This window comes from Mirounga leonina, unplaced genomic scaffold (assembly GCF_011800145.1).
Source record: "Mirounga leonina isolate KUSES-001 unplaced genomic scaffold, KU_Mleo_1.0 Mir_454, whole genome shotgun sequence".
Classification (NCBI taxonomy): Eukaryota; Metazoa; Chordata; class Mammalia; order Carnivora; family Phocidae; genus Mirounga; species Mirounga leonina.
Genome location: NW_023270763.1, coordinates 736,132 through 760,507, shown reverse-complemented (window position 1 = coordinate 760,507; position 24,376 = coordinate 736,132). Strand labels below are relative to the sequence as shown.

The 24,376-nt window shown below is 59.2% G+C and overlaps 2 protein-coding genes across 2 annotated transcripts in view; one reads left to right on the top strand and one right to left on the bottom strand.

Moving 5' to 3' along the window:
- CUNH7orf50 (chromosome unknown C7orf50 homolog) overlaps positions 1-24,376 on the top strand; it is a 128,884-nt gene that overhangs the window by 62,633 nt on the left and 41,875 nt on the right. The gene's annotated exons all lie outside the window — the stretch shown is intronic.
- On the bottom strand, positions 7,258-18,865 carry GPR146 (G protein-coupled receptor 146). Its single transcript, XM_034988226.1, has 2 exons — positions 17,331-18,865; positions 7,258-12,000 (listed from the first exon to the last, which is right to left on the bottom strand). The coding sequence occupies exon 2, from the start codon at positions 11,972-11,974 to the stop codon at positions 10,973-10,975; it is 1,002 nt and encodes a 333-aa protein (XP_034844117.1). The 5' UTR covers positions 11,975-12,000; positions 17,331-18,865; the 3' UTR covers positions 7,258-10,972.

Sequence of the window (24,376 nt, the reverse complement as noted above, 5' to 3'; positions counted from 1 at the left end):
GCTGCTCTGGGCTCGCTGGAAACGGCAGGCACAGACCGACAGTCCTGTAAGGAAGACGGGAATTCAGTCTTAAGTCACTGAAACCACACACGTTGCATTTTAAGGAGAGTGTGGCTTGGCCATGTGACCCAGAAACATTCACATCGGCCTACGTAGCGAGGTAGCCTCGTCTCGTAGACAGAAGAAGTAATGTGTGTGCCTGTGCCCCCGGTGTCTGTGGGCATCCAGCGGTTTTCCTGCAGACTCCACACACTGGCCCGTTCACAAAACGGTCCCTCCCAGAAAGTGTGCAACGTCTGCAACTTAAAATAGGACCTAAAACCCCACCCATAACATAGGGAAAAGTGCTCCCGACCTGTGTAGCCGGAGGGAAGTCCCCTGAAGCTTCCCCCTTAGTGTGCTCCGCTCCAGGGCCAGCATTGGTGCCACCCCCACCGGGCACTGCCCTCTGTCCCCTGACAGCAGGGTGGACGTCAGTGAGCCCGAGTCCTGAACACACTGTCCCGCAGACCTGTGCCTGGAGCCTCACTCGGGGTCAGGCAGAGTCAGGGCGCTGTTGCCTGCACGGGTCATCCACATCTGGTCACCCGCGCCCTGGCAAGGAGGCTGGGCACAGGGCAGGTAAGCATTTCGGAGGGAGGACAGGGTCCACACGGTCCTGAGCCTTGGGGGAGTCAGGAAGTGGCCTGGGAGCCCCCAAATTCCTGATGGAGAGGACCTGCCTAAAGGAAGCAAGGGCTCAGCAATAGATTTGGGGGCCTGTGTGCCTTCCCTGGCCGCTGTCCCCGGGCCAGCCCCGGCTGGAGACGCAACATGCAGAGCCTGCTTTACGCACCTGCGTCCCTTTTGCAGCTGGCCCTGCGTAAGGTAGAGGAGCACTTGGAGGACGTTCCATGCAGCACGCAGCCCCCTGGGGTCACTGATGGCATCCACGGCCACGTGAGCTCCAGGGAAAACCCACAGAGGCCCTAGGGAGGCAAAGAATGCCCCTGGGGGCCCCCTCGGTCGCTGAGCCCAGGCTGGGGTCAGAGACCATGTTTCATCTGAACATCTCTTACAACTTGGACCCCCCACATGGGTCCTACAGTGTTGTTGCTGATGAGCACCTGAGAGCAAGCCGGCCTGGGGCCTCTGTTCCCAGAGCCCCGGGTCCGAGCAACTACTTGGGAGCTTGCTCAGGAGTGGGAAGCCTCATGGAGGCTTGAGGACGGCGCACAGGGGCTAATCTCCTCTAGAGGTGGGAGACCTGAGGCCTGGAGGGAGAGGCTGGGTCCCTGTCAATGTCACTGGCCTGCGTCCGCCTCTCGGCTCCCAGGGTTACCAGGTGCCTTGCTGTTAGACCCCTGTGGCCATCAGCCCCGCCTACGGGTACCCACAGGGAAGGACCCAGCCTGGAGTCAGGCCCTGACAAGTGTGTGGCCAGCAGGGGAAGCAAGGTGCCCCGAGCTGCTGCGTGGCTGGCATGCCTCCCTCAGCCTGCTGGTGTCCAAGCCCTTGTGCACGACCCTGGCAAGCTCTCTGGGCTCTGAGTGTGAACGTGCAGCTGGTGACCGTGGGCCTCCCACCTTTCCTGTTGTGAATGGGTTTACAGAGCTGCGCCCGGTTGTTGGAAGGATGCCTCGGGGTGATGGAGCTGGTGGGTGGGCCTCATCGGGCTTGTCAGAAGCCTGGCTGGGCTACGTGGGGCCAGGGCACTGCCGCAGGGAGGGGTCCCTCCTGGGGACAGGAGGTGTGGTGGGAGCCCTGCTCCATGTGGATGGTGCTCATGTGTGGGCTCCGCTGGCATCATGGGGACGTTGCTCCCATAAGTGAAATCTGGGGCCGCCTTAGAGTGAGTCCCCAGGGAGCAGTAACCACGTCTGTCCTACGCTTTGGGGCATCCTGCCTCCTGCTCGCATGAGCTTGGGGCTTGGGGGTTTTGAGAGCCCCGATTTAGCGAAAGAAGCCTACCCTCTGGACTCTCCCAGCCTCGTGGGCAAATGTCTGAGCTACTGAAGAGCGACGGGCCCAGCTGGCCCAGCTGGCCTCTCCCTGCCCTGACCTCCTGCTCTTCTGTTAAGCTGAGAAAACCACACTGTCCTCCCCAGCTGCCTCCACTGGGAGGCCTGGTGTATGGTTTGGCTCCTTTCTGCAGCGTCCGAAACGCGTTCCGTCTGCGCCGTAGCTGCTGCTGGCCGAGAGGCTGCGCGGCCGCCACGAGCTCGCACTGCCGGCAGCCAGTCCCTGGCCGGCGGGCCGTGAGAACCACCACAACACAGGAGCCTCCTGTTCTCGTGGGCACCTTGGCCGCTGGGCTGGCCCTCCGCGGGCAGAGGGGTGAAACAGAGGGCAAACACAGCTGCTGAGAGAACCACCCGCGCTCATAGCCTGAATTCTGGTCCCGAGGGGAGGGGAGAGCCGGAGGCGTTGAGGTGGGGGTGGTGAGGGCAGGCCGGCTAGCTCCAGCCAGATGCAGTATTTATGCCAGTGCCGCGTGTGGTCATCTGAGGCTTAGATAAGCGGGCCCACCTGGATGTGTGAGGCCAGGGACCGTCGTAAACGCAGGTTTCTGCCAGACGGCGTGAGCCGCACAAAGAGAGGGTCCCGCATGGGTCTGACGTGGGCCGGCCTCTGCAGCCCAGCCCCACATCCAGCCTGGCCTGGATCCCTCTCCAGCCCACCGTCCATCTACCTTTCGGACATCCCAGCACCCTCCTCCCGAGGTGCCTCGAGGACTCGTCCCCACCTTCTGTCACATCCTGTCTTAGCATTTCCATGGATCTGATTTACTGCCCGCTGGATTGTCTGAGCCCCGAGGCTGCATGCTCTGAATCAGGGTTGGGGTGCAGGAAGACATGGCTTCTGGGACGGAGGGCTGTGCCGCCTCATCTCCTGGCCCGCCCCATCCCTTGTGCGGCCCACGCTCCCTCAGTGCCAAGTGCAGACGCCAGTGAGGAGGTCGGAGTGTGTCGGATACTGGACATGAGCGAAAGCCTGAAAGAAGGTGTGCCCTTGACCCCACGCCCTCCCCTGCCCTCCCTCTGCCCCCAGAGCACAGGGCCTGCCTGGCAGCTGGGTGGGCTGTTCGACTCGAGTGGGCACTGGCAGCGGTCTGCCTGTGCCCGCAGCTCCTCCCGAGTTTCTGGCCCCGTGTTGAGAAGGCGATGGGACCGCCCATACAGGGAGCAGTAACTCTCCCACCCGCCCTCTGTCGCAGAACACGCTGTCTTGGGACGTCTCATCCTTGTGTGTGAGCACCGGACGGTCGGACTTCGTGTTCTCAGCAGTAAGAGCATCTGCCCTTGGCTTTGCCCACGGCCCAGCCCAGGTTGTGGACATGGCTGTGCTGTACGGCATGGCCTGTCCAGACAGCCTTCTCCCACCGGCGTCTCGCACACCCGTGTTCACAGCCGCTCTCCTCACACTGGCCGCGGTGGAAGCGGCCCAAGTGTCCGTTGACGGAGGAATGGATAAGGAAACGTACACCCATGCACTGTATAGAAAGGAGTGGTGGACTGACACCTTCCACAGGCTGGAGGGACCTTACCAGTGGGCGAAGCCCACCACAAAAGACCACATGTTCTGTGAGTCCACTGAGGACGTGTCCGGGAGAAGTCGGTCCATGCAGATGGGAAGATTAGTGGTTGCGGGGCCTGGGGGGAGCCGCCTCTCATGTCATGTTCTGAAATACCGGCACTGATGACCCCCTGCGTGTGTCTTGATTCTTGTCACTAAGACACCTTTATGTGTTTAAAAATGGCTTTATTTGAGATAGACACCATATAACTCCGCTGTTCTGAAAATACAGTTCACTGATACTTAGTAGAAGCCCTCACCACAGCCCACTTCAGGGACCTCTCCGTCACCTCGGAGGGGTCCCACCTGCCCATGTGCAGCCGATCCCTGTTCCCTGGCCTTCCGCCCCCACTCGCCACCAAGCTGTTTGTTTTACTTTCCTTGTCCTGGCTGTTCATTCAGCAAGAGAAAGAAAGAGTAGGCTGATGATGGAGTTACCGATCTCAGTTCCAGCGCAGGCCACAGTCTGGGTGTTTCTCTGCAGCTTTGTGGGACGATGGGAGCCTTGGCAGGCGTGCAGACATGCGGGCGCCCCCACGGGTGCTCCTAGCACAAGGAGCCGAGCCACTGCCCCAACAGGCGGTCTGTCTGCCCGCGTACCCGCGGTCGTCCTGCTGGCTCTTTCCTGATTTATCTCCATGCTCATCTGGCCTCGGTGGTCACCCAAGAATCTTGGAGCGAACCCACAGCGCCAAGTAATGGGGCCTTTCAGACGCTGGGGGGACTTGCTTGGGGTGTTTGGACACATGTTTTCCTGAAGAAAACCATGTTCGGGTTATTTGTGGCTCCGACCCTGACTTCCAAGCCCCTCAGCCTGGCAGCCTGTCTCCGCGACCGTGTGGTGAGCGCGGTGCTGCCCTTAGGGCCCCAGTGTTAGGCCCACTGAGCCCTGTCTGGTGGGCTGTCTCCTCACAGATAAGGCGCGGTGTGTGCAGAGGTAACAGATGTCCACAGAGGAGGGGAGGAGTGTGGGCTCCTCCTCCGGGGGGGTAGGGGGCCGGCGCTTTTTGGGAGCGTCATTCACACCTGGTGGAATCGTGAGTCCACTGCACGAGCGTTTCCTTGATCTTGGAAGCCCGGGAGTGGGAAGGGCCTCACAGCGATGGGCCCCCTGTCTGTGATGGAAGTAGTTTGAATGCTTCAGGAGACGGGCAGCCCCCACGTAGCAGAGGTTGGACCCGTGGGGCCTTCCAGCTGGCCGCGTGTGAGCAGGCCCAGAGGCCACGGGCCAGAGTGCTTTCCGCTTCCAGACTCCACCATTCACCAGCGCCTTTTTAGATGGAAACTTTCCCAGCGGTTTTTAAAAAGCAGGTATATGGGGCGCCTTTGGCTCAGGTCACGATCCCAGAGTCCTGGGATCGAGCCCCGCGTCGGGCTCCCTGTTCGGCGGGAAGCCTGCTTCTCCCTCTCCCCCTCCCCCTGCTTGTGTTCCCTCTCTCGCTGTCTCTCTCTCTGTCAAATAAATAAATAAAATCTTTAAAAAATAAAAAAAAATAAAAAGCAGGTATAATCTTGCAACTGTTTCTTAGTTACCTCTCTAGCCATAGCACTTAAGCTTCCTGATATGTAGGACGTTGCATTAAATGTTTGGCTTCACTCGGAGATCAGAAATCCCAGCGTGGAGCTGCCCCGTGAACAGCAGCGTGCCGAGCCTTAACTGCCCAGAAATCCAGCGTCACAGGCCCTCAGCCGGCTACCGTCCCGCGGGCACCTGGCTCTGCCGGCTCCAGTGTGGCCGCCTGGGGCTGCGCGGGCTCGGCGTGGGCAGCGGGCGCGAGTGCGCGTGTATGTGCGTGCGGGGCGGCCCCTGGCGGACGGAAGGCTGTGTTTTTGTAAAGGCACCGTTTGCGGTGAATTCGGAGAGCCTCGTGGAGTGTGGGCCTGTGTCTGCGGGGAAGAGTTCCTGAAGGACAAGTCCCGTCGGGGTGTGTAGCAGGGTGTCTGCTCTTCAGCAGCTGGTGTGGGGGCGCAGCCACCGTAGGAGATCACGGAGTCACGTCACGGAACGGGGCCCGCCCGGCCCCAAGCACGTCGGCGGTGAAACCGGTGGGAAGCAGCGTCTCGTGGTGGGAACGCGGGTCCCAGCGGCCGGGGCTCCGCGGGCAGTGCTCGGCCGCCCTGCAGAGTGAGGGTCCGCCGACGGCCACTGGATGGAGCTCCGCAAACACGGCCGCTCCGCGGGGCTGGGAAGTAGTTCGAGTGGTGGTCCGTCCGCTAGAGCTCAGCACGGCCGCGCCAGGCTCCGGCGTCCCGGGCGCCGCGGCTTAGGTCCTAGGGTCACCCGGCGTGACCGGCAGAGGGGCCGGAGGAGCCTCTCGTTACGTGGCCTTAAATACCAGGGGCACGGTTGGGGATGCAGTGGGCACTCAGCAAAGCTTTGTCCTCAGGACCCCGTCTCACACGCGTACACGGTGGACACAGTAAGGCGCATCGTAAAAGTCTTCAAACTGCGTATTCTTCATTAAGATAAAATGGGTATCTTCAAATTCTTTCGTTCCTAGAAGACTCCGTCACTTCGCAACTTGACTGAGCGCTCACTAGGCGCACAGCAGGCTGACCTCTTGCGGAGGGGTCAGGACCCCCCACCCCACAGCTGCCGGAGCCACCAGGACACTCCGCTCTGTCCTCAGCCCCCAGGATGTGGTCGGCCATTTTTAAATTTTTGTTCCCCAGGAAGAGTGACGTTGGCACGAGTTGTAAGGCTGTCTCTGCTCGCCTTGGGGCCCGACCTGTGCGTGGCGCTCGCGGCGCACTCCAACACCGCGCGTGGCCACGACTGGTCGGCTTCCTGTGGTTGTAGCCCTGAGCTACGCAGAACCAGGGAGGTACCGATCTCCTGGTGGTAAGTTCTGTGCCGTTTTCTGATCTACAGCCTATAGCCCTGGAAGTACACATTTTAAGAATTCCAAAATTGGATTATATCAAATAATTTAAATCTTCAAATGTGTGGGTTTTTTCTTTAGCACGTTTTCCTGCCTTATTTATGTAGAACTTTAGGCCAATGGGTGCATCCACGGGAGCAGATTTAACAGATGAGAAATGAAAAAGCCCCCAATTTTCCAACCGATTTTAAATTCAAGAACTGGGCTTGTAACTTAGAGTCTTAATAGTTTATTCCAGGTTTATATCCTTTATCAAGTGCTTTCTATGAAGGAATGAATGTTTGACTCATCGACATGTCTGCCACAATTAGCGGTACCTCTGGTTTCCTAAGATAAATTCTATAACCTTCATGAAGTTAACCTAAGATTAAACTCACCTTTTGGAATCTTAAACAAGCATGGCAAAATAGATGAGTGTTTGTGGATTAACAAAAATAAGATTAATTTTAAAAGTGTAATCAGGGAGGGGGTATTGGTTAGCCCGGTGACGGGTATTAAGGAGGGCACGTACTGCATGGAGCACTGGGTGTTATACGAAAACAATGGATCGTGGACCACCACATCAAAAACCAATGATGTACTGTATGGCGACTAACGTAATATAATAAAATTAAAAAAAAAAAGTGTAATCATCAGGATTTGGTAACAAAATTAATGACCTTGAAACATAAACTTTCACTGGGGGAAGTATAGATTGGTCAATTAAAAAAATATATATATATATAGGATTGAGTTCACAGTCTACTTTAGCTTTTCCAGATAGCTGCTCATTCTCCTCTCAGCTCAAAATTCTTTCCATTTTTTTTTTTTGGCAACTTGGCAGAGGCGCTGGAAGCTCCCATACCTGGAAGAGAAGGGTCAGGTCACACCAGATTGACCTGAGGTGAATTTAACACAAGAATGTGGATGAACAAATGTGAAATGGAGAGTAGGTTCTGCAGCATGTGGGTTGGTGGCAGAGGTGTTCCCAGCAGGAAGAAGAGCATGGAGGTGAAGACACGTCTGTGAGACCCGGGGATGCTGCGAAAGCAGTGGTGGGGGTCTCCATTAGAGGTCAGGGTCTGCACGGGAGACCCAGCCTGCCTCGGGCCTGTGCTTCACCAGGAAGAACTGCCAGGCTGCGACGTGCCTCAGGGGCCCTGTGTCACCAGCACACGGGGCCGCTGGGAAGGGGGAGGGACCCCCGGCGGTCACACAGCTGCTGGAGCCGCCAGGACACTCCGTTCTGTCCTCAGCCCTCAGGCCCCTGGACGTCACCAGAAACAAGCTAGTTTGCAACCGGAGCCACTGAGAAATTGAAAACAAATCAGTGATTTTAGGTCCCTCTCCTGTTTGGGGGACCCCAGCTGGGGTGAGACACTCAAGGGCTGTGGGCAGAGACCCATGTACCCCCAGCTCTGTGCTCTTGGGCTTTCCTTCTCTCCTAGGAGCTCTTTCTCCCGGAGCAAAGAGCAGAACAGATAAGCAAGGAAAAAGGTCTTTTTATTTGAAACAGGACCTGCCACTACACCAGCCCCCCCGCTGGATCCCGTTTCCGCTAATGCCAGTGCTGGCTTCCTGACCAGGAGCCTGGCTGTGCATGGTGGACGCTGGCGGGGCCCCGCCCGCCCGCCCGCCGGCCGTGACAGAACTGGAGGTGAAGCAGCAGGAGGCGTGTTGCAGGCGAGAGGTTCTGCAGCTGCTGTGCTGGGGCCCATGCAGTCACACGGGTCACTCAGCCAATGCCAGGCTCTCCCAGAGGAGCCCTGGCCTCGGGACTACCCGTCGTGCAGCCCACAGCTCGAGGAGGGTGGAGGGGGTCGGGCCTGAGGCTTTGGGATTTGAAAAGAAACCCCGGTGCATCTGAAGACCTGGAGCAGCAGAGGGGGGACCTCGTCCTTCAGTAGAAATAGCACGTTCCTGACAGAAGCAACCTGGGAATGTCTCTCATTCTGCCCCGGACCTACTGTCAGGGCCCCACAGAACTGGTCCAGAGTTTCACAGCTACCAGGGGCAAGCAGGACCAGGGCCGTGGCATCCAGTGTACTTTCATGATTCTGCACAGGCAGACTCTTAACTCAGTCACATCATCCTAGAGGGGATACATTCTGCAGATAGAAAAACGCAACTAAGTCATGGGCTCAATTTCCCAAGAGACCAGGACCAAAGAGCGACTTCCCTGCATGGAATGTGGCAGAAAATCGAGCCACACCCTGTTATCCTCAGACCAGATGTGTCAGAACTCAGAAGTTTTCAGGTTGTCGCAAGTTAGTATGTTAATATCTCTCCTACGGGACTAATATCTAAAATACATATAAAGAACTCCTACAACTCAGTAGCAGAACAAAATCCGATTACGACATGGGGAGAAGGTCAGAATAGACATTTCCCCAAAGAGCACACAGATGGCTAACATGAACGGGAAAGGCGCTCTGCACCCCTCACCACCAGGGAGATGCGCATCAGAAGCACAGAGGGAGAGCTCCTCATACCTGTTAGGATGGCCATCATCAAGAAGACGAGATAAGAGCTGGTGAGGATGTGGAGAAAGGGGAACCCTCGTGCACCATTGGTGAGAATGCAGACCAGTGCTGCCACTCAGACAATATAGAGTTTCCTCAAAAGTTAAAAAAAGAGAACTACCCTACGACCTAGTCATCACACTTGTGGTATTTACCCAAAGGATACAAAACCACTAACTGAAAAGACGTCTGCACCCCCGTGTTCACTGCAGCATTATTCTCCATGGCCAAGACATGGAAGCAGCTAAGTGCCCCTCGATGGACGGGTGGACGCGGAAGATGGGGGGGGGGGTGTACATACACACAGAGAACATGCACCGTGCAACATCAGCCATAAAAACGAATGAAATCCAGCCATTTTCGACAATACAGAGGGACCAGGAGGGCACTGTGCTGAGGGAAATAAATCAGCCAGAGGAAGACAAATACCATATGATCTCACTTATATGGGGGATCTTTGAAAAAACAACCAAGGTCATAGAAACAACAGATCGGTGGGAGAAATGGGTGAAGGAAGTCAAGAGATAAAAATAAAAAATAAATAAATAAATAGGGCGCATTACTGAGCATCGACCAAAAACAAAGCAGGTGTTTTTTTTTTTTCTGGATGCACAACCCTAAAAGCAGGATGGTGTTACCAAATCACCAATTCAGCCCAAGCTATTCTCTCTCTCATCGTAACACTGCGAGGAAACTTCGGTTGAAATATAAACCACATTTTAAGGAATGCGCGTGTCTATGGTTCCTTCAGCAAACGACTTCTGTGGGTCTGTCTTCTGCATGTGCGCACGCACACACAGTAACATGCTGTGCGTACTGCACGCTACGGGACAGTGGGCCTGGGGCAGGGCCCCATAGTCACACTCCTCTTTCCTCAGAAAAGTGCCCTCCTACCACTTCAGATCAGGGTTTGCTACCAAACAAATTTGCTGCCAACCTGAAAAATCTTCCTGTTTTTTGAGTTTTGTGGATTTCAGAGTTGGGGTTAGGGGCTGCAGGCCTGGGATGTGTCGTGATGGTGTGGGGGGCAGGGGGCTCCTGTTCCCACAGTTTTAAAGCAGATGTGTATGGGCCCCGGTGTGGAAGGATCCAGGTGCATGCTGCTTCTGGCTGAGCAGGCGGGTCTCGGGCTCCCCGCGGCAGCAGCCGTGGAGCACCTGACAGGTGCAAGGTGGCGGCATCGGCCCCACGCTCCGCCCCTGCGCCAGACGAGGCTCGGTCTTCCAGGCCTGTCTTGCCCCTGGGCAGTCCCTTCCGCTTCAGCGTTAACCGCCTTTGCCTTCAGTTTGTTTGTATTGTTGAGTTTAGTGCCCACATTGGGGAGTTGACCTATACCGGCCTGATGCCACCTGTGAGGGCGGCCGGGGTACCGGGTGCGTTCGGTGGGCAAGGAGAGAGCTGCGAGCTACTTCACTCTCGGCTAAGACCAGCCACACTGCTGGCTTTTTCCTTCTAAACATCTTCACGCCACCTGTGACACCTCGCCCGCCCCCTCCACGTGACCCTGCAGCCGCCAGGCCCACCCCCACCCACCCTTCCGACGTGGGTGCTCTTTTGTGTTGCTTCCTTCATTTTCATACTGTTGTGACTTTTCTCTCAGATCTCTCTTCTTATAAACAAAAATAAACTAAGAGAGGGAATCAAGAATTTTAACAAGACGAAGTATAAATACTGGCTTTTGATTGTCATCACTTTGTTCCGGGGACCCAGTGTGTTGGAGGCTGAGGGCGTGGACCTGGAGGACTGAGCAGTGCACACGCCTCGGGCAGAAGGGCTGACACGGCTTTCCTTCACACCAGGCCCCTGCTGCTTTGAACAACAGAAAGCTTGGCCAGAACACGCCTTGTGCTGTCCTTTATTCTTGCCGCAGTGACCTCCTGGGGAAGACAGTGAAAAGTGCCATGCATCCAATCGAAGTGTCAGTCACCCGTCTCCCGGCAGCGGGGAGTGGACCGTGCCTGTAGGGCGTGCACCCTCGGCCACGTTCCGGGTGAGCGCAAGGTGAGCACTGATGGCGGCCCCAGGACCGGCTCTCTATACCATCACTTGCTGGACCACCACTTGGTCTGGGGAGCAGCTCTGGTGCCCACAGTGCATTTTCTTGATCAGCCGCCGGAGTTTGCTGGGGAAGTTTCTGTTGGTGTAGCGGTAAAGAAGTGGCATCACGGAGCTGCTGGAGAAGGCCAGGAATCTCGACAAGTCCTTGGCAAAGAGCAGAATCCCCAGGTGGTGCCCGTCGATGGGCTTCCCCCGCAAGGCAAGCAACGTGTGCCCCAGGAGGGTCAGGTAGTGAGGCGTCCAGAGCCCAAACTGTGTGCACACGGTTGCCACCAGAAGCCGGTGCACCGAGGGGTCCAGCCTCCCCGCATCCTGGTCGAGGGGCGTGTCTTCCTTCCGGATCCTTGAGAGGAGCGCGAGCGCATAGAGCACGGCCAGGGTGGGGACCAGATACCCAATGAACACCATGATGGCGTCAGCAGCCTCTGTGTCCTGCATCTTGGAGCACTCGACGATCCTGGCCGCCACGTGGCTGCAGATGTAGAAGAGCAGGGAGGAGAAGCTGGTGAGCAGGGCCCCGCCCCAGACAAAGCCGCACACGTGCCTGGTGTTGTAGACGCTGGACATGTAGGTGCGCGGCAGAGCCCGCTCGATGTAGTAGTCGAGGCTGAGCAGGGCCGTGGAGTACATGGTCACCAGGGAGGAGACGTTGAACAGCACGAGCAGCGTGATGTGGGCCTCGCTGCTGAAGCCCCACGGGGCCCACCCCGAGGCGGAGGGGCCCAGCAGGTGCACGGGCGCCAGGGCGCTGAGCACCAGGCCTGCCACGGCCATGTTCACGAAGTAGACGTCGGGCATGGTCATGCTGCTCTGGTCGTTCAGGTTGACCAGGACGAGCAGGGCGTTGTAGCCCAGGCCGATGGGGACGCCGACGACCAGGTAGAGCAGAGAGAAGACGGACAGGACCACGTAGAAGTGCTGGCAGAGGAGTTGGTCCTCAAGGCTGCCCGTGCTGTTGAGTGGGCCGCAGCTCCACATGGCGGCGGCGGCGGCGGCGGGCGGGGCTGTGTGGGAGAAAGCAGCGGAAGGTTAGAGCCGGGCCTGCGGACCCCTCCGAAACGCAGACAGAGGTGGCGCAGGGAGAAAGCCTCGCTCCTTAAGCTAGCACAGGACAGTCAGAGACTAAAATCCCGTCCTGGGCACGTGTGTTTCCTGTGGAAGCGAAGGTGCCGTCCCATGGCTGTCCTAAGTCCTGAGCCGGGCCAGCCAGGTCGCGATGCTGCAGTAATCTTCCCGGCCATGGTGAGTCTCCCTAAGCCTGTTTCTGAGAGAAATCCGAGCAATGGATGATTCGCCCAAGATGCTGCTGGGAAGTCGCTCCCAGCCCGCTTCGTGGCTCCTCCTGGGTCCCAGCTTCTCTGCGCCGGGAGGGCCCCCGCTGCAGGACCTCCCCCACCCCACCGTGCCCTCACCGCTCCGCCTGGGCTGCGTGGCTTTGAGTCCACGTGACCCCCTCCCGTTCAGCCTCGTCACTGGAAGTGGGTTGCAAAGACAGGTGCCTCTGGGGCCAGTGGCCCGTCCGCCAGGGCGGCACCTACACTGCGCTCGGGGCTGGGATGTGTTCTGACAGGGCCTTCCAGTGACAGGGTGACCCTCCACAGCCACCGAGTGAGAAAAGCAGCCTCTCTGCCGAGCAGGCCACAGCCTTGCCTGGACCCTTCTCGGCATGCATGGGAATTGAGTACCCGCCTTCCACACCCACATCTGCGGTCTGGTGGCCAGAGACCCGTCCTGTCTCTCATGCCACCCAGGCTGCACCGGCAGGCGGCACCGCCAGCCCCGTGAGCAGGCGTGGGTGCACACGTGGGCAGCTGCACAAGCCGGTGTGTGTGACCGAGGCGCACCGTGAGCTGAGCTGGGAGAGCAGGAGGCGCTAAGCCGGGCGGGGGCGGCTGGAAGTGGGGCTGGCTGCCACGGGCTGAGACACTCGTGCCTTCGTGCCCAGAGAGCCATCGCGGGGTCCCAGGGAGGCCACGTCCACGAGAACCGTCGTGGAGCCTGGGGTTCCCTGGGGGGACATGCTCCCAGTGGGGGTGGTGGGGAGGAGATCCGCCCCGCCAAGGCGCCCTCACCCAGCCTTGGAGGCAGCGCCCAGGCGGAGTGCAACCCGGTGGCCTGCGTTCTAGCGCTTGGGAGGCCTGGCCACACAGCTGGCCGAGAGAACCCACAATGTGAGGAAAGAACACTCTTCAGCAATGTCAGTTCTCTGGAGGAAAACCTTAGTTTCCAAACTGGAGTTTGGTCCAACCTGATCTCCTGCTCTCAGGACAAGAAATCCTCTTGGGCAAGCACATACAAAGCAAACATTTGTTTCCCAAGCTTAGGGACAGGGATCAGCCAGCCCTGCTGCCCATGGAGGGGCTCGGGGGCCAGGCCCTGCCCACACCAGCTGCAGGCCGGAGCATGGCGTGGGTGTGAGGGGTGACATGGGGAAAGGACTCTGTGACCAGAGACCTTTACCCAATGGTCTGCCTCGCCCTGCCCCACCCGGGCCAGTGGGGTGATGGGGGGTTAACAGTGAAGGAAATGGAGGCCGGGGGCCCCCACAACAGGAGCGTGTCTGCATCGGAGTCCCCCAGCATCAGACCCCGGTGGGCAGGAGACTGTGCAGACGTCAGGGACATCAGTCAGTGGGAACGTTTTGCAGTCCTCACGAATGCCACCCAGCAGCCTGTGATGGATGATGTGTGTCAGACGGTAGTGATACTCAGGGTCAGGCTGGACACAGGGCTGGCCGGGCTCTGCCCACACGTGCTGGTTACCTCACTTTTAGTAGTGTTTACTGTTACCCACTGCATGGGCTACGTCCTAAAATCTAGACAGTGCTCCTCAGCCTCTGGCCCTGGTGGATGCTCTGCACCCCAGGGGGCTGGATGCTGGGGGAGAAGATGGGAGCCCCAGGGCAGGTGGCGCGCTCCTAGAACACTGTGCATCCCACAGCCGAGGCACTGGGTCTCGCAGGGGCTGGGGAGGGGTCCCTTTCATGTCATCTTTAGCTGATTACATGGCCGGTTTCCGCTCTCCTTCTCCTTCCCGAATGCCTCCAGAGCTGGCTGTGGATCTTTCAGTGTGGCCTCCTCTCTGTCCTGAGGCTCCTCCATGCTGAACCGTGGCTCCGACAGTAACCGGGGTGGGGGTGGGGGGTACAGTGAGCAGAGGAGGCTGCGGGGAGCTTGTCTGCCAGACTTCACTGGCCTCAAGTCCCCAGGAAACTACATTCTTGTGGCCACTGTGGACATCTTCCATCCCAGAGCATCCGTCCGTGCTGTGACCAGCTGGGCGCACGTCCTGTCCAAGGACCCATAGGGTCTGCCTGAGATGTCCGCCTGCTCTCGTGTCCAAGCCGCTTTCCTCATGAGAGGACAGAGACGTGCCCCAGAAGAGAAAGGCCCTGCGCCATCATTAGGACAGGCACTGGCTCTGGCTCAAGTGGGGCGCTTGCCAGCAGGAAAGGCCGGGACCCGAGGACCCGCACTCCTGGTCCTCCTCAGACCTGCCCTGTCGCTTCCCTCCTACCGCAGGTCTGTGCGGGGCGCTCAGCGTTCCCTGCCGCCGCCCGTCCCTAGCGGCGCCCCAGAGTGGCCGCAGCCGGGCCCGCGCCTCAGGTGCTTACCCTTGTCCCGACCCCACATGTCTCTGCGCCTGGACCACAGACCCGTGTGTGAGCGACTGGGCAGCACAGACACCAGAGAGGATCCCGTGTTTCTCTGCAGACACCCCCCGTCCCCGGCCCGGGCGCTTACCGGCGGCAGCCTCCCGGCGCTGGCTTCCTGTGCGGTGCGTGTGTGTATTTCGCGCCCGGCCGGCAGGCACACTGCTCGTTTCCCCCAGCGAATCGCTCCGCGTTGCCTCCCTTGGCGGGCACGGCGGCCCCTCCCTACCTCTGTTTACACCAGCTCCACGGAACGGGGCTTGTGCCTGGATGTGCAGCCTCGGGCCGGGTCCCGCCCGCTCGCGCCGGCTTCCTTCCCCTCTGCACCCCGGCCTGCGCCGAGCTGAGCGTCGGGGCAGGTGCGACAAGGCCTGCCCAGAGCCCACGTGGCCGTTCCTGACACCGGGGCGTGGGGCCCTGATGAGTTCCTTTTTTCTCTCGAGCCAGGAAACTGAGAGGCAGCTTGAACCATAGGCTGCACCGAGTCTGCACGGAGACGGGCACCGAGGGCTCTTGGAAGGGGCGGCCGTGGCTGAGGACAGGCTCAGGACTGGCAGGAAGAAGGGCGGGTGTCTTCCCCGTACCGCTGGGGCGCACAGAGCTGCCGGCCGTGTCCCCCCAGCCAGGGGCTGCCCGCGGCTGCCCCGTGGGGCCGCAGGGAAGGGCAGCTGGTGAGCGGCGCGCTGGGCCCAGAGTGGCTCCGTTCTTGGGAAATGGTCACGTGGCGCACAGTCTGTTTAGAATTTCCCCGTTCTCGTGCTTGTGTGGCCCTGGCTCACGCGTCGGAGAGGGTCCGTACGTGTGGAGAGCGGGCGGGGGCCGCCGGTGCGGGTCTTCAGTGGAAGTAGGCCTGAGTTTCTGCTTGCTGACAGCCAGTAAATACAGCATCATCCACTTCATTTCAAGAGCAGGAGTTCGCGTCTGTGCACAGCTCTCGTGCGCATCGAGTCTGAGGATGCCAGCTGCTGGCTTTCTGTCAGCCTGACGATGACAAGCTTTGCTCTTTTGTCCCAGCATTCTTCTGGGGAAGCCAGCGCCGAGGAGCCACTTTGTTTTATAAACACGGGCATGCGGTATTTGCCAAAGCAGGAGCGTTCATTCCCGCCTGGGAGGAGGGGGCTGAGAGGCAGGGGAGGGAAGGGAACACCTGGGGGAGGCAGGGGCCAGGTGCAAGGGTGAGGCCACCGTCGCTGAGGCCACTGGACGGCCACGTGCCCGCCTCAAGACGGGCTCGCCCACGCCCTGTGCAAACCGAACGTGGGTCCCTGTGAGCACTGGTGGTGGAGCCCGCTGCGCCCGGGGCTGTGGGCACGTGGCACAGGGGGGCGGGAAGCAGCTGGAGGTGCTCAGGAGGCCCAGGGACAGCGACTGCACCCCCAGAACAGCCACGTGTCAGCGGGTCTGGTGAGGGAGTGAACGGTGGTCCTGTCTAACCCTAGTCACAGGCGCTTGGTGAAGCATGCGCGGGTCTCGCAGCTGAGGGCTCTCATCGGAGCTGACGTTCCAAAGGACACAAGCGGGGGTGGGGGGGGAGGGGCACCATCCTGTCCAGGCCGGGGCTGCTGCCTGTCATTCTGCACCTGGGAGCTAGGCGGATGCCCCCGAGCCCCCAAGCCTGCCCTTCCGGCCACAGAGGCGCTCTGGTGGGGGCTGGCCCTGGCCTGCCTTTCTCTGGTTCCCATTTCCTCGTGGTGATCCACTTCCCTTTTGCACACTCTGGTTTTTGCAAGTCCAGGAACCTGGGAACAGAAACTTCCCTTCAGGCCTTCTGGGGAGGAGGTGGACCTGGGAACAATGGTTTGGCTCCCGCCCTCCTGCCCAGGCCTCAGACCACCTTTCCAGCTCCTGAGAAAGAGGAACTTGGAGCGCAGCCGGGGGGAGGCGGGCCGTTCCAGGAAGGCTGTCTCTGCAGGGGCACGCTGGGCTCAGTGCACTCCGTGGTGCCCAGCGCTCCCTACTCCACCCCTTCTCATCTGGAAATCTGCCACATTCTTCCCGGACGGCAGGATGGATAATCTAACTTTCAGGGTCAGTGAGGACCCCGGTGGGCTTCTCGTCCAGGCTGGCCTTACAAGCAGGCCGGGCCTGTCTCCACACCTCCTCCCTAGGACCCCCGGGCCACTCCTTGCCGGAGCTCCCTGCTGCCTCCCTGGCTCCCGGGCCTGCCTCCTCTTCCACGCACCCTCGAGTCTTTTCTAGAAGGGTCTGTTGGCAGAGCCGCCTGGCCTGCTCTGCCCTTCCTGCCCCCACTTCCTGCCCCTCATCAGCTCCCTCAGTGCTGCCCCTCTGCCCTCCTCTACTGGGCCTGCCTCCGGCCTCCTGGAGCCAGACTTACTGCTGTCGCCTCTCCCACCCCCAGAGCCTCCCCCAAGGTCCACGCACGTCCCGTGTCAGCACCCACAGCAATGGCTGTGCCCACAGCTCTGCAGCAGACAAGGCACCGGCAATGGGGCCAAGCTCCCGTCCTCCCGCCTCACCTCCACGACTGCACTCGGGGCCCCCATGGATTCCCACCCCTGCCAGCCCGGCGTCTCGCCTCAGCTGGGTGCTGCTTCTGTCCCTGAGCGTCTCCCTGGCTGGGGGCCCGGCCTGCTCCTGGAGGGGCCCCTCACAACCTGAACGTCTTCCCAGAGCACTGTCCTCTCCGCCCCAGATCTCCGAGGGGAGAGGTGACCCACTCACCCTCTCGGCCCCCGCCGACACAGGTCCGTGGTGGCTTCCGTGCGTGTGCTGTGTGTTCCCCCGCGAGCCAGGACTGCCCATCAGCCAAGGTGCACGCAGCGAGGGCGCCCCGGCACGCGCAGGTGTCCTGGTGCCCGCGTCCGCGGGAACGGCAGCTGCAGGACTGCTGGGCCCCCGTGTGTGCGGCCGGACGTGGGCCTCTGTGGTGACAGAGGAGCAGCCCAGCCCCGGGCTGGTGGGAGGGGCTGCAGGAGGGCCGCGCGCAGTCAGGCTGGCCTGTTCCTCGCGGGCAAGAAAAGGGAGGCAGCTCTCCGGGCCAGAGACCTCGCACCTGCTTGGGGTTGTCCGAGATGGAGCCCACTGTAACTTTCTTCTGGCTTTTTCTATAAAGGTGACTCACGTACCCTCCCTCTCTGAGGGTTTTGTGTGTGTTTGTTTTGTTTTCTAATTGCAGTCAGAAAGAAGAAAGCCTCCACATCAGGAGGACGGGGCGGTCTTTCAAGTGCCTGCTCCCGTTCTGGTCCTGTTCCCATGGGATGGAGAGGCCAGTACGGCTTGGGGGCAGCACAGTTCCAGGCCTGTGGGCTGGCGGGCGCCCGAGAGGAGAGCAGATGAGCAGCCAGCCTGGTGGTAGCAGGGAGTAGCTGGCCCACAGAAGGGTGCTGGGCCCCACGCCAGGTCAGGGCGCACAGCGGGGCTGGCCCGAGGAATGGCAGCCCCAAGCTCCCCGCCCGGGGCGAGCCCACAGCCGACTCAGGTCGTCACTGTGTATGTGTCCGCAGCTGTGCAGGGCCCCTCTCCTCGACATTGGCTGCGCGCACATCCCAGAGAGGGCAGCCTCCAGACAGGCCAGACGTTTCCCTCCAGAAGAGCCTGAGAGGACCCAAAAGCTGAGCTGACATCCCACGCATGAGGCTGGCTGTGCGGTGGGAAGCCTTTAGAGGGAGCAAAGCTGTGGTCGTTTCTTCTCCAGTGTGGAGGGGTCACCTCTTGGGCCCCAGAAACCCTACCCTTCAGAGGAGAGCGAGGCTGAGGTTCGCAAGGACAGAGTCTCGTGGTCAAAGCTGGATCCATCTGTGGACTTGGTGTCATTGCGCTGCCGTCCGGGCCTCTGCTGCCTCGTGAGGTGCCCTGAGGCCAGCCTGTCAGAAGGGCATGGTACAGTAGCTGCCTCCCACGGGGCAGGGAAGACCCAGTGAGTGCCGGCCGAGGACAGAGCGAGAGACCGGTGGACGTGCAGGACGTGTCTGAGTGTCCGCTGGGAGGCCCCTAGGGGCTGGAGCCCTTTTGGGTTCTCTGCCCCATCCCAGTTTCTAGGGACTTAGCGGTTTCTAGGCACTCTCCCTCCCTTTGTCCCCAGCTGTGTGTCCTCAGCCGGGTGACCGTCAGTCATTGCAAATGCTCTTATGCATAAAAGAAAAGCCATTTTCTTCCAAGATCTCCTCTGGGCTTTAATAATTAAATTTCAAGAAGATGCTTTCCTAGACTTGCCAATTTCCAACCCTTGGAGACCTCTTGGCCGCCTCCCAGTCGTGTCGTACTCCGCTTGAGCTGTGTCGGGAGGCTCTTGGGCAGGGTTATGGGCTCAGCCCGTGAGTGTGGAAGGGCTCTCTGCCGCAGGCTGGGGGCATGGAGCAGTCGGAGAAGGCTGAGAGAAGGGAACCCACAGCTGTCTGACCCGCAGACCCGTGGGCCTGATGGAGGAGGACGTCTGGTGCCCGCGGGTCTGGCCTGAGCACCCCTCTGGGCAGCTCTCCTTGCTAGCTTGGAAAACCGAGGAAGCACCGTCTGCTCTGGGCCCTGAGCTAGTACTTTGGGGATCTCCGGTTTCTTCCTTATTGGTAGCGGCGAGCGCCCGAGATGCCAGCTCTGAAGGAGTCACGCAGACAGCCTTGAGGCCCTGCTGCAAGAGCAGGCGCAGGCCTGGTCCCCGGTGGCTGACCAGTGGCCAGCACACGGGCAGAGAGGGCCCTGCAGGCCACGGGTTTGGAGGGGAGGCCTGTGTGTGGGAGGCCAGGCCACAGGGAAGATGAGCTGACAGGAAAGCTGGGAACAGAGACAGGCCACACCTCTGCTCAGCCTGAGGGGCCCTGAAAAACCAGGAGGGGCCAGTGTCCCAAGCGGCAGGGGTGGTGCCCGCGCTAGGAGCTGCCAGGCCTGGGTGATGGAGGGGGACAGACGGGGACAGGTGCACAGCGGGGCCTCGGTGCCTCCTGGGACACCAGGCCTAGGCGGCTTTCCTACTTTGAGGAAGCGGCTCTGAGTTCAGGCACTGCCTTGAACGCCGGCCTGCCTCATTCTACCCTACGCGGGGGAGCCCTGAAACAGGACCTCCGCAGTGAAGGTGGCCGCTCACACGGACACTCCCGCCTTGCCGAGGGAGTGGGGCTAGCAGCCTGTGAACTGGCGCAACACACTGTCAGGAGAGGTGCACGTGCCCCGAATTTTGGGGAGTGTCCACCTCGTCGAGGATTCCGTCTCGGGAGCCCGCTGCTGGGACTGGAGCCCAGGCTCACTGCTTACCCACCGGGGGGCGCTGGTTAGGCAGGTAACGTACTACCTCAGTTTCCCCAGCTTAGGAGACTCTCCTGTGACTGCTGGGGGATTAGGTGGATCCAGCCGTGTGGAGCACGGCAGGGTGAGCCTCAGCAAGTCCCTGGTGGGTGGGCGAGGAGGGTGCACGCACAGAATCTGCCACCTGACACACGGGAAGAGGAGACTGACAGGAAGGGAGGTATGGGGACGTGAGCACCAGACACAAGCCTAGTGCCAGTTGTCGGGGGGGGGGGGCGTTCAGGGACGGTGGGGAGAGGAGCAAGCTCCAGACACCCGCCACACGCACGGACCATCCCCATCACAGAGGCTTCCTGAAGCTTAAAGGCTTTGTGGTCTGGGTTAGGGCTTTGGTAACAACAAGCAGTGCATTTCCTGGTGCCGCGCTCACGTTACACTGGGGCATGAATGTGTGCGTCCCTCGCCTGTGTTCACAGCATGCAGAGAAGGGGGCTGGGGGAGAGAGCAGCTCTGGGCCCGTTCTTTTCCCGTCCTAACGCGGGAGGATTCGGGGAGTCCTCTCTGCAGCAACACCCCCTCCTCTTCCCCGCTGGGAAGGCCCACACTCCAGTTAGGCTGCCTGTTAGAAGCATTTTGAGGGAGGACATCGGTGGCTTGCTTTCTGTGCCTTTTCAAAAAAGAGCCCAAAATGGTATAAACCAGCCCATTAAAAGTGCATGTTTTTAAGCAACGAAAATGAACTTTGCTAAAATCCAGGGCTAAAGTAAATAGCAGTCTCTGTGCAAACAGGATGCCCGGAGTGGGTCACAGCAGCAGTCTGGGCGGGGGCTGTGCAGACACGGGAGCAGGCTGCCGCTGGGGTGGGCAGGGGTCACGCCTCCTAGGAGTCCTGCGTGTGCACAGGCGTGTCCACGCACAGAGCCCACAGAGATGAAAGACCGGCAAAGAGGAATCAGCCTGTTCCAGGGTAGCTGAGCTGGTTTCACTAAAACATTACCCTTATTTCCTTGCTCTGTTAATCAGGAAATCCTGTCCTCTGGTGTTGGGGGCCCACTGGTGCTGGGCCTCCTGCCCGACACCCCCCCCCCCCACCGCCCACACTGGGGCAGGGCGGGGTGCACACACTGATCCCTTGCCTAGACTGCCTTTCCTCGATTCCTCCCATTCACTTGACAAGTGCTAACTCACCCCTGAAGTTTTATTTCGGCATCAGCATCCTGAGGAGCCCTCCCTGACCGCTGTCCCCACCCCCCTCCAGCCAGCCCTGCCGCAGCCCTCTCTTTGCCACCTGCTGAGAGCTTTCTGAATGGGGGGAGAGGGCTCTTGATTCCTGCCAGAAGCCTGGATGGCTCTGGGGAGGAGGATCATTAGGTCATATCAGAGGCTCTTCCCCAAGGTGAGCAACAGACCCCACGCAGCAGAAGGGGTAGCAGAGAGAGTGGGAGCGCCTCTTATCGCCGGGAGATCTGGGTGTGGGTATGGGGCTATGGGGCCCAGGCAGTACACCCTGAGTAGGCAGACAGCTCAGCCTGGCTGATGGTCTTGTGGGTTGTTTCTGTTTGATGTAGACCCGCTGTGCACCATGAGACCCAACTTCAGATGAATGTTCTAGAACAATCAGCTTTGAAAATGACTCCTGAATGTTTATTTCCTTTTGTAATAATGGGCAGAGGCTTTAGCTACAATTAACATCCAGCTGGTAGGAGCCAGACACTCCGGAAAGGCTGGTGTTTTCATGGGTTTTTCAATGTAGAGAGCTTACGCATACTGATTCCTATCACAAATGCTGTGCCTTCCTGGGGTGTGATAAGAAACTGTTCGTTATATAGATGGGTTGGTTTGATTTTTATAGGCTTTTGCTTTTTACGGTTCTAAATTGCAGAGTAGTGAGTGAACCAGGCAACCTGGCTCAGACGCATAAACAAAGAGCAGCCTCTCTTTCTCCGTGGAAGAGAACAGGCATGTTTGCTGGCTCAGGAAGGGCTGCAGGGGACTGAGACCAAGTAGCCAGGTCCAGGCCGGCGGGGCGCCTGCGCCAGGCTTCCTTCCCTGGAAGGAGACATGGGACACACGTTCTTTTGTCAATGCAGCACTAGTTTCTTGGGCTTTTCTGTTCCCAGACTAACTTGGTTTGAGGCTAGTGCTCCTTCCAGGCCAGGGGAAAACAGAAACTAAAAGACTGACTCAGAAATTCAAGGGGCTGAGAATAGATCAGGTCTCCATTTCAGACTCTGGGCAGGCCTGGCACCCCAGCCGGGCTCCCTGATCTCCCCACAGCCTTTAACTGGGTGTGCTCTTACCTGGGGTGGGGGGGGCGGCGGTGCTCAGAGCCACTCATCTTATCAGCGCCTGTGGCTCTTTCCCAGGGAGGAACCGCTGGTTATTTTTACTCATCACAGTTGCTTCCTCAGTTTGCTGGGTTCCAATTAAAACTGGGAAGCTCCTGAGCACACCCCCACTGGCATGTATGGGAGGAAAGGGACCCAGGGTGGGCCTGTTGGGGGACGCACAGGACACCTGGCCCATCTCACCCTGTCCTGCGATGTGAGGGATGTTGTGTTTGCACATGGAGGCTCCCAGGGGACTGAACTCTGTTCCCCGACACCGTGATATTTTGGCATCTCAAATTAGAGAGAAGATCAGCCTTCTTCTTATCTAGACTGAGTCCCCTGCCTGGGTAGTATTTTGGGTCCTAGGCCTGTGAGACCCCTGTGGGCAGGTGCAGCCTGATGCTACCCAGTTTTACAAGTGGCTTTAGCCTTAGAGCCAGCAGCAAGCAAGGGGAAATGACAGGAAACACTGTTTAAGGAAGAAGGAGCATGATTTGTCATGTGTGCTAACGCAGAGGCCCCAGTTCTCTGGAAGGGAACTCACCCGCCCCTGCACCACCACCCCCCGCCCCGCTGCCCCAAGACACTGCCCTGGTATGTGTTTGGGTCACGAGAGGCCAGGTGACAGTTATGTTTTCAGGATTCCAAATGACATCCGAGAGACGCAAGATGGATGCAGCTGCCCCAGGAACCCCTCCCCTCCCCGTCCCAGGAGGTAGCAGGGCCCTCTTCCCACCTGTAAATCACACAGGCATATTTCCCAGCAGTGATCTCTGCAAGTATGTCACTTTCTCATTATATAATAGGTATAAATCAGTCTTCACATCTCAACCTAAAAGCCTGTATGACCCACATTAAGTGGATATACCTTGCGTGTCATCGACCTACCGTGGGCTTTGAGTTCCACGCTGACATTTGTGTTCTGCCCTAAAGCTGTGCTTTTCCATCCTCAGGGTATTTCCACACTCACTAGAGAGGCAGGACACCACATGGTCAAAGAGCTGTGTGTGGCCCTGGGTGAAGGGCTTACTGCCCCAGCCCCAGCTTCCTATGTGTGACGGGTCTGGTAAGCGCTGACCACATGCAAGCTACTTATCTGGAGGGCCTGCTTCATTCAGGAAGATAGCAGAGGCTCTGGTTTGGAGAGCCAGGCCCCATAGCAGTTCCTCACCGAGCTATGCCATGGGTCCTAGACAGTGGCTGTCCACTAGGTGTAATTTTCACTCGGCGGTGCCCCAGCTAGACCCAGTCAGGACAGTGGAGGATCTGGTCACCATTATGCATGGTCAGAGCCACTTTCCTCATACCCTTGTATTTGCAGGGGTCCGTGAAGCCAGCAAAAGCCTTTTGCAATTGCATGCTAACCCCTGCTAGAGGCTGAAGATAGGGGCTCCTCGGCTGAAATAGGGAGCCTGTTACTTAGAGTTGGAATGGAGACCTCAAAGGACATCAGAGGGATAAATGGTGCTCTGGACATCAAATGTACAATCCCCCTCAGGCTCTCCACATCTGGGCAGGGCAGAGACTAGGTAGATGACCACAAGCAGATGAATGCCCAGCTTAGAGACCGGAGTTAAGGTGTTTATGACACTGACTTTGCTGCTTGCTGTGTTTCTTGTTGCTAGCAGAGTGGGTGTTCAAAGGCTGGGGGTCACTGCCTTCCTATGAAGTTTTGCAGAAGCCTTTCCATGCACAGGGAATTTTATATTTTTATCAAGCATCCAAGACAGTTAACAACAGACTTGCTGTCTACATTTAGATGTAGTTCCAAAACTTACTAAAAACTGTGTAATCATAAAGAGGAGGAAAGCTATAAGCATGCTGACCCAGGAGAACGCGGTTAGCCTCCCTCCCTCCCCCACCGCCCCCCCTCCCCGCAGGACATGTGAGGGAACAGCGGTGTTGCTAAGCCACATGCCCCTCCACAGGTTAATGACCGCAGGGTAGCGGCGGCCCGGTCAGCGCGCAGCTGGGGGTTGGCCCCAGATGCGGGACAGCGTCCCCGCCCCCGCAAGGGGACAGCGCCCCCAAACCTCCAGGGGACAGCGTCCCCACCCTGCAAGGGGACAGCGCCCCTCCTCCCCCGGGGGACAGCGCCCTCGCCCCGCAAGGGAGCAGCAGCCCCAAACCTCCAGGGGACAGCGCCCCTACCCCCCCGGGGGGACAGCACCCCCAAACCTCCAGGGGACAGCGTCCCCACCC

What these genes read in the sequence shown, in the direction of transcription:
- GPR146 (XM_034988226.1), bottom strand. Translation starts at nt 11,974, where the DNA reads ATGTGGAGCTGCGGCCCACTCAACAGCACGGGCAGCCTTGAGGACCAA.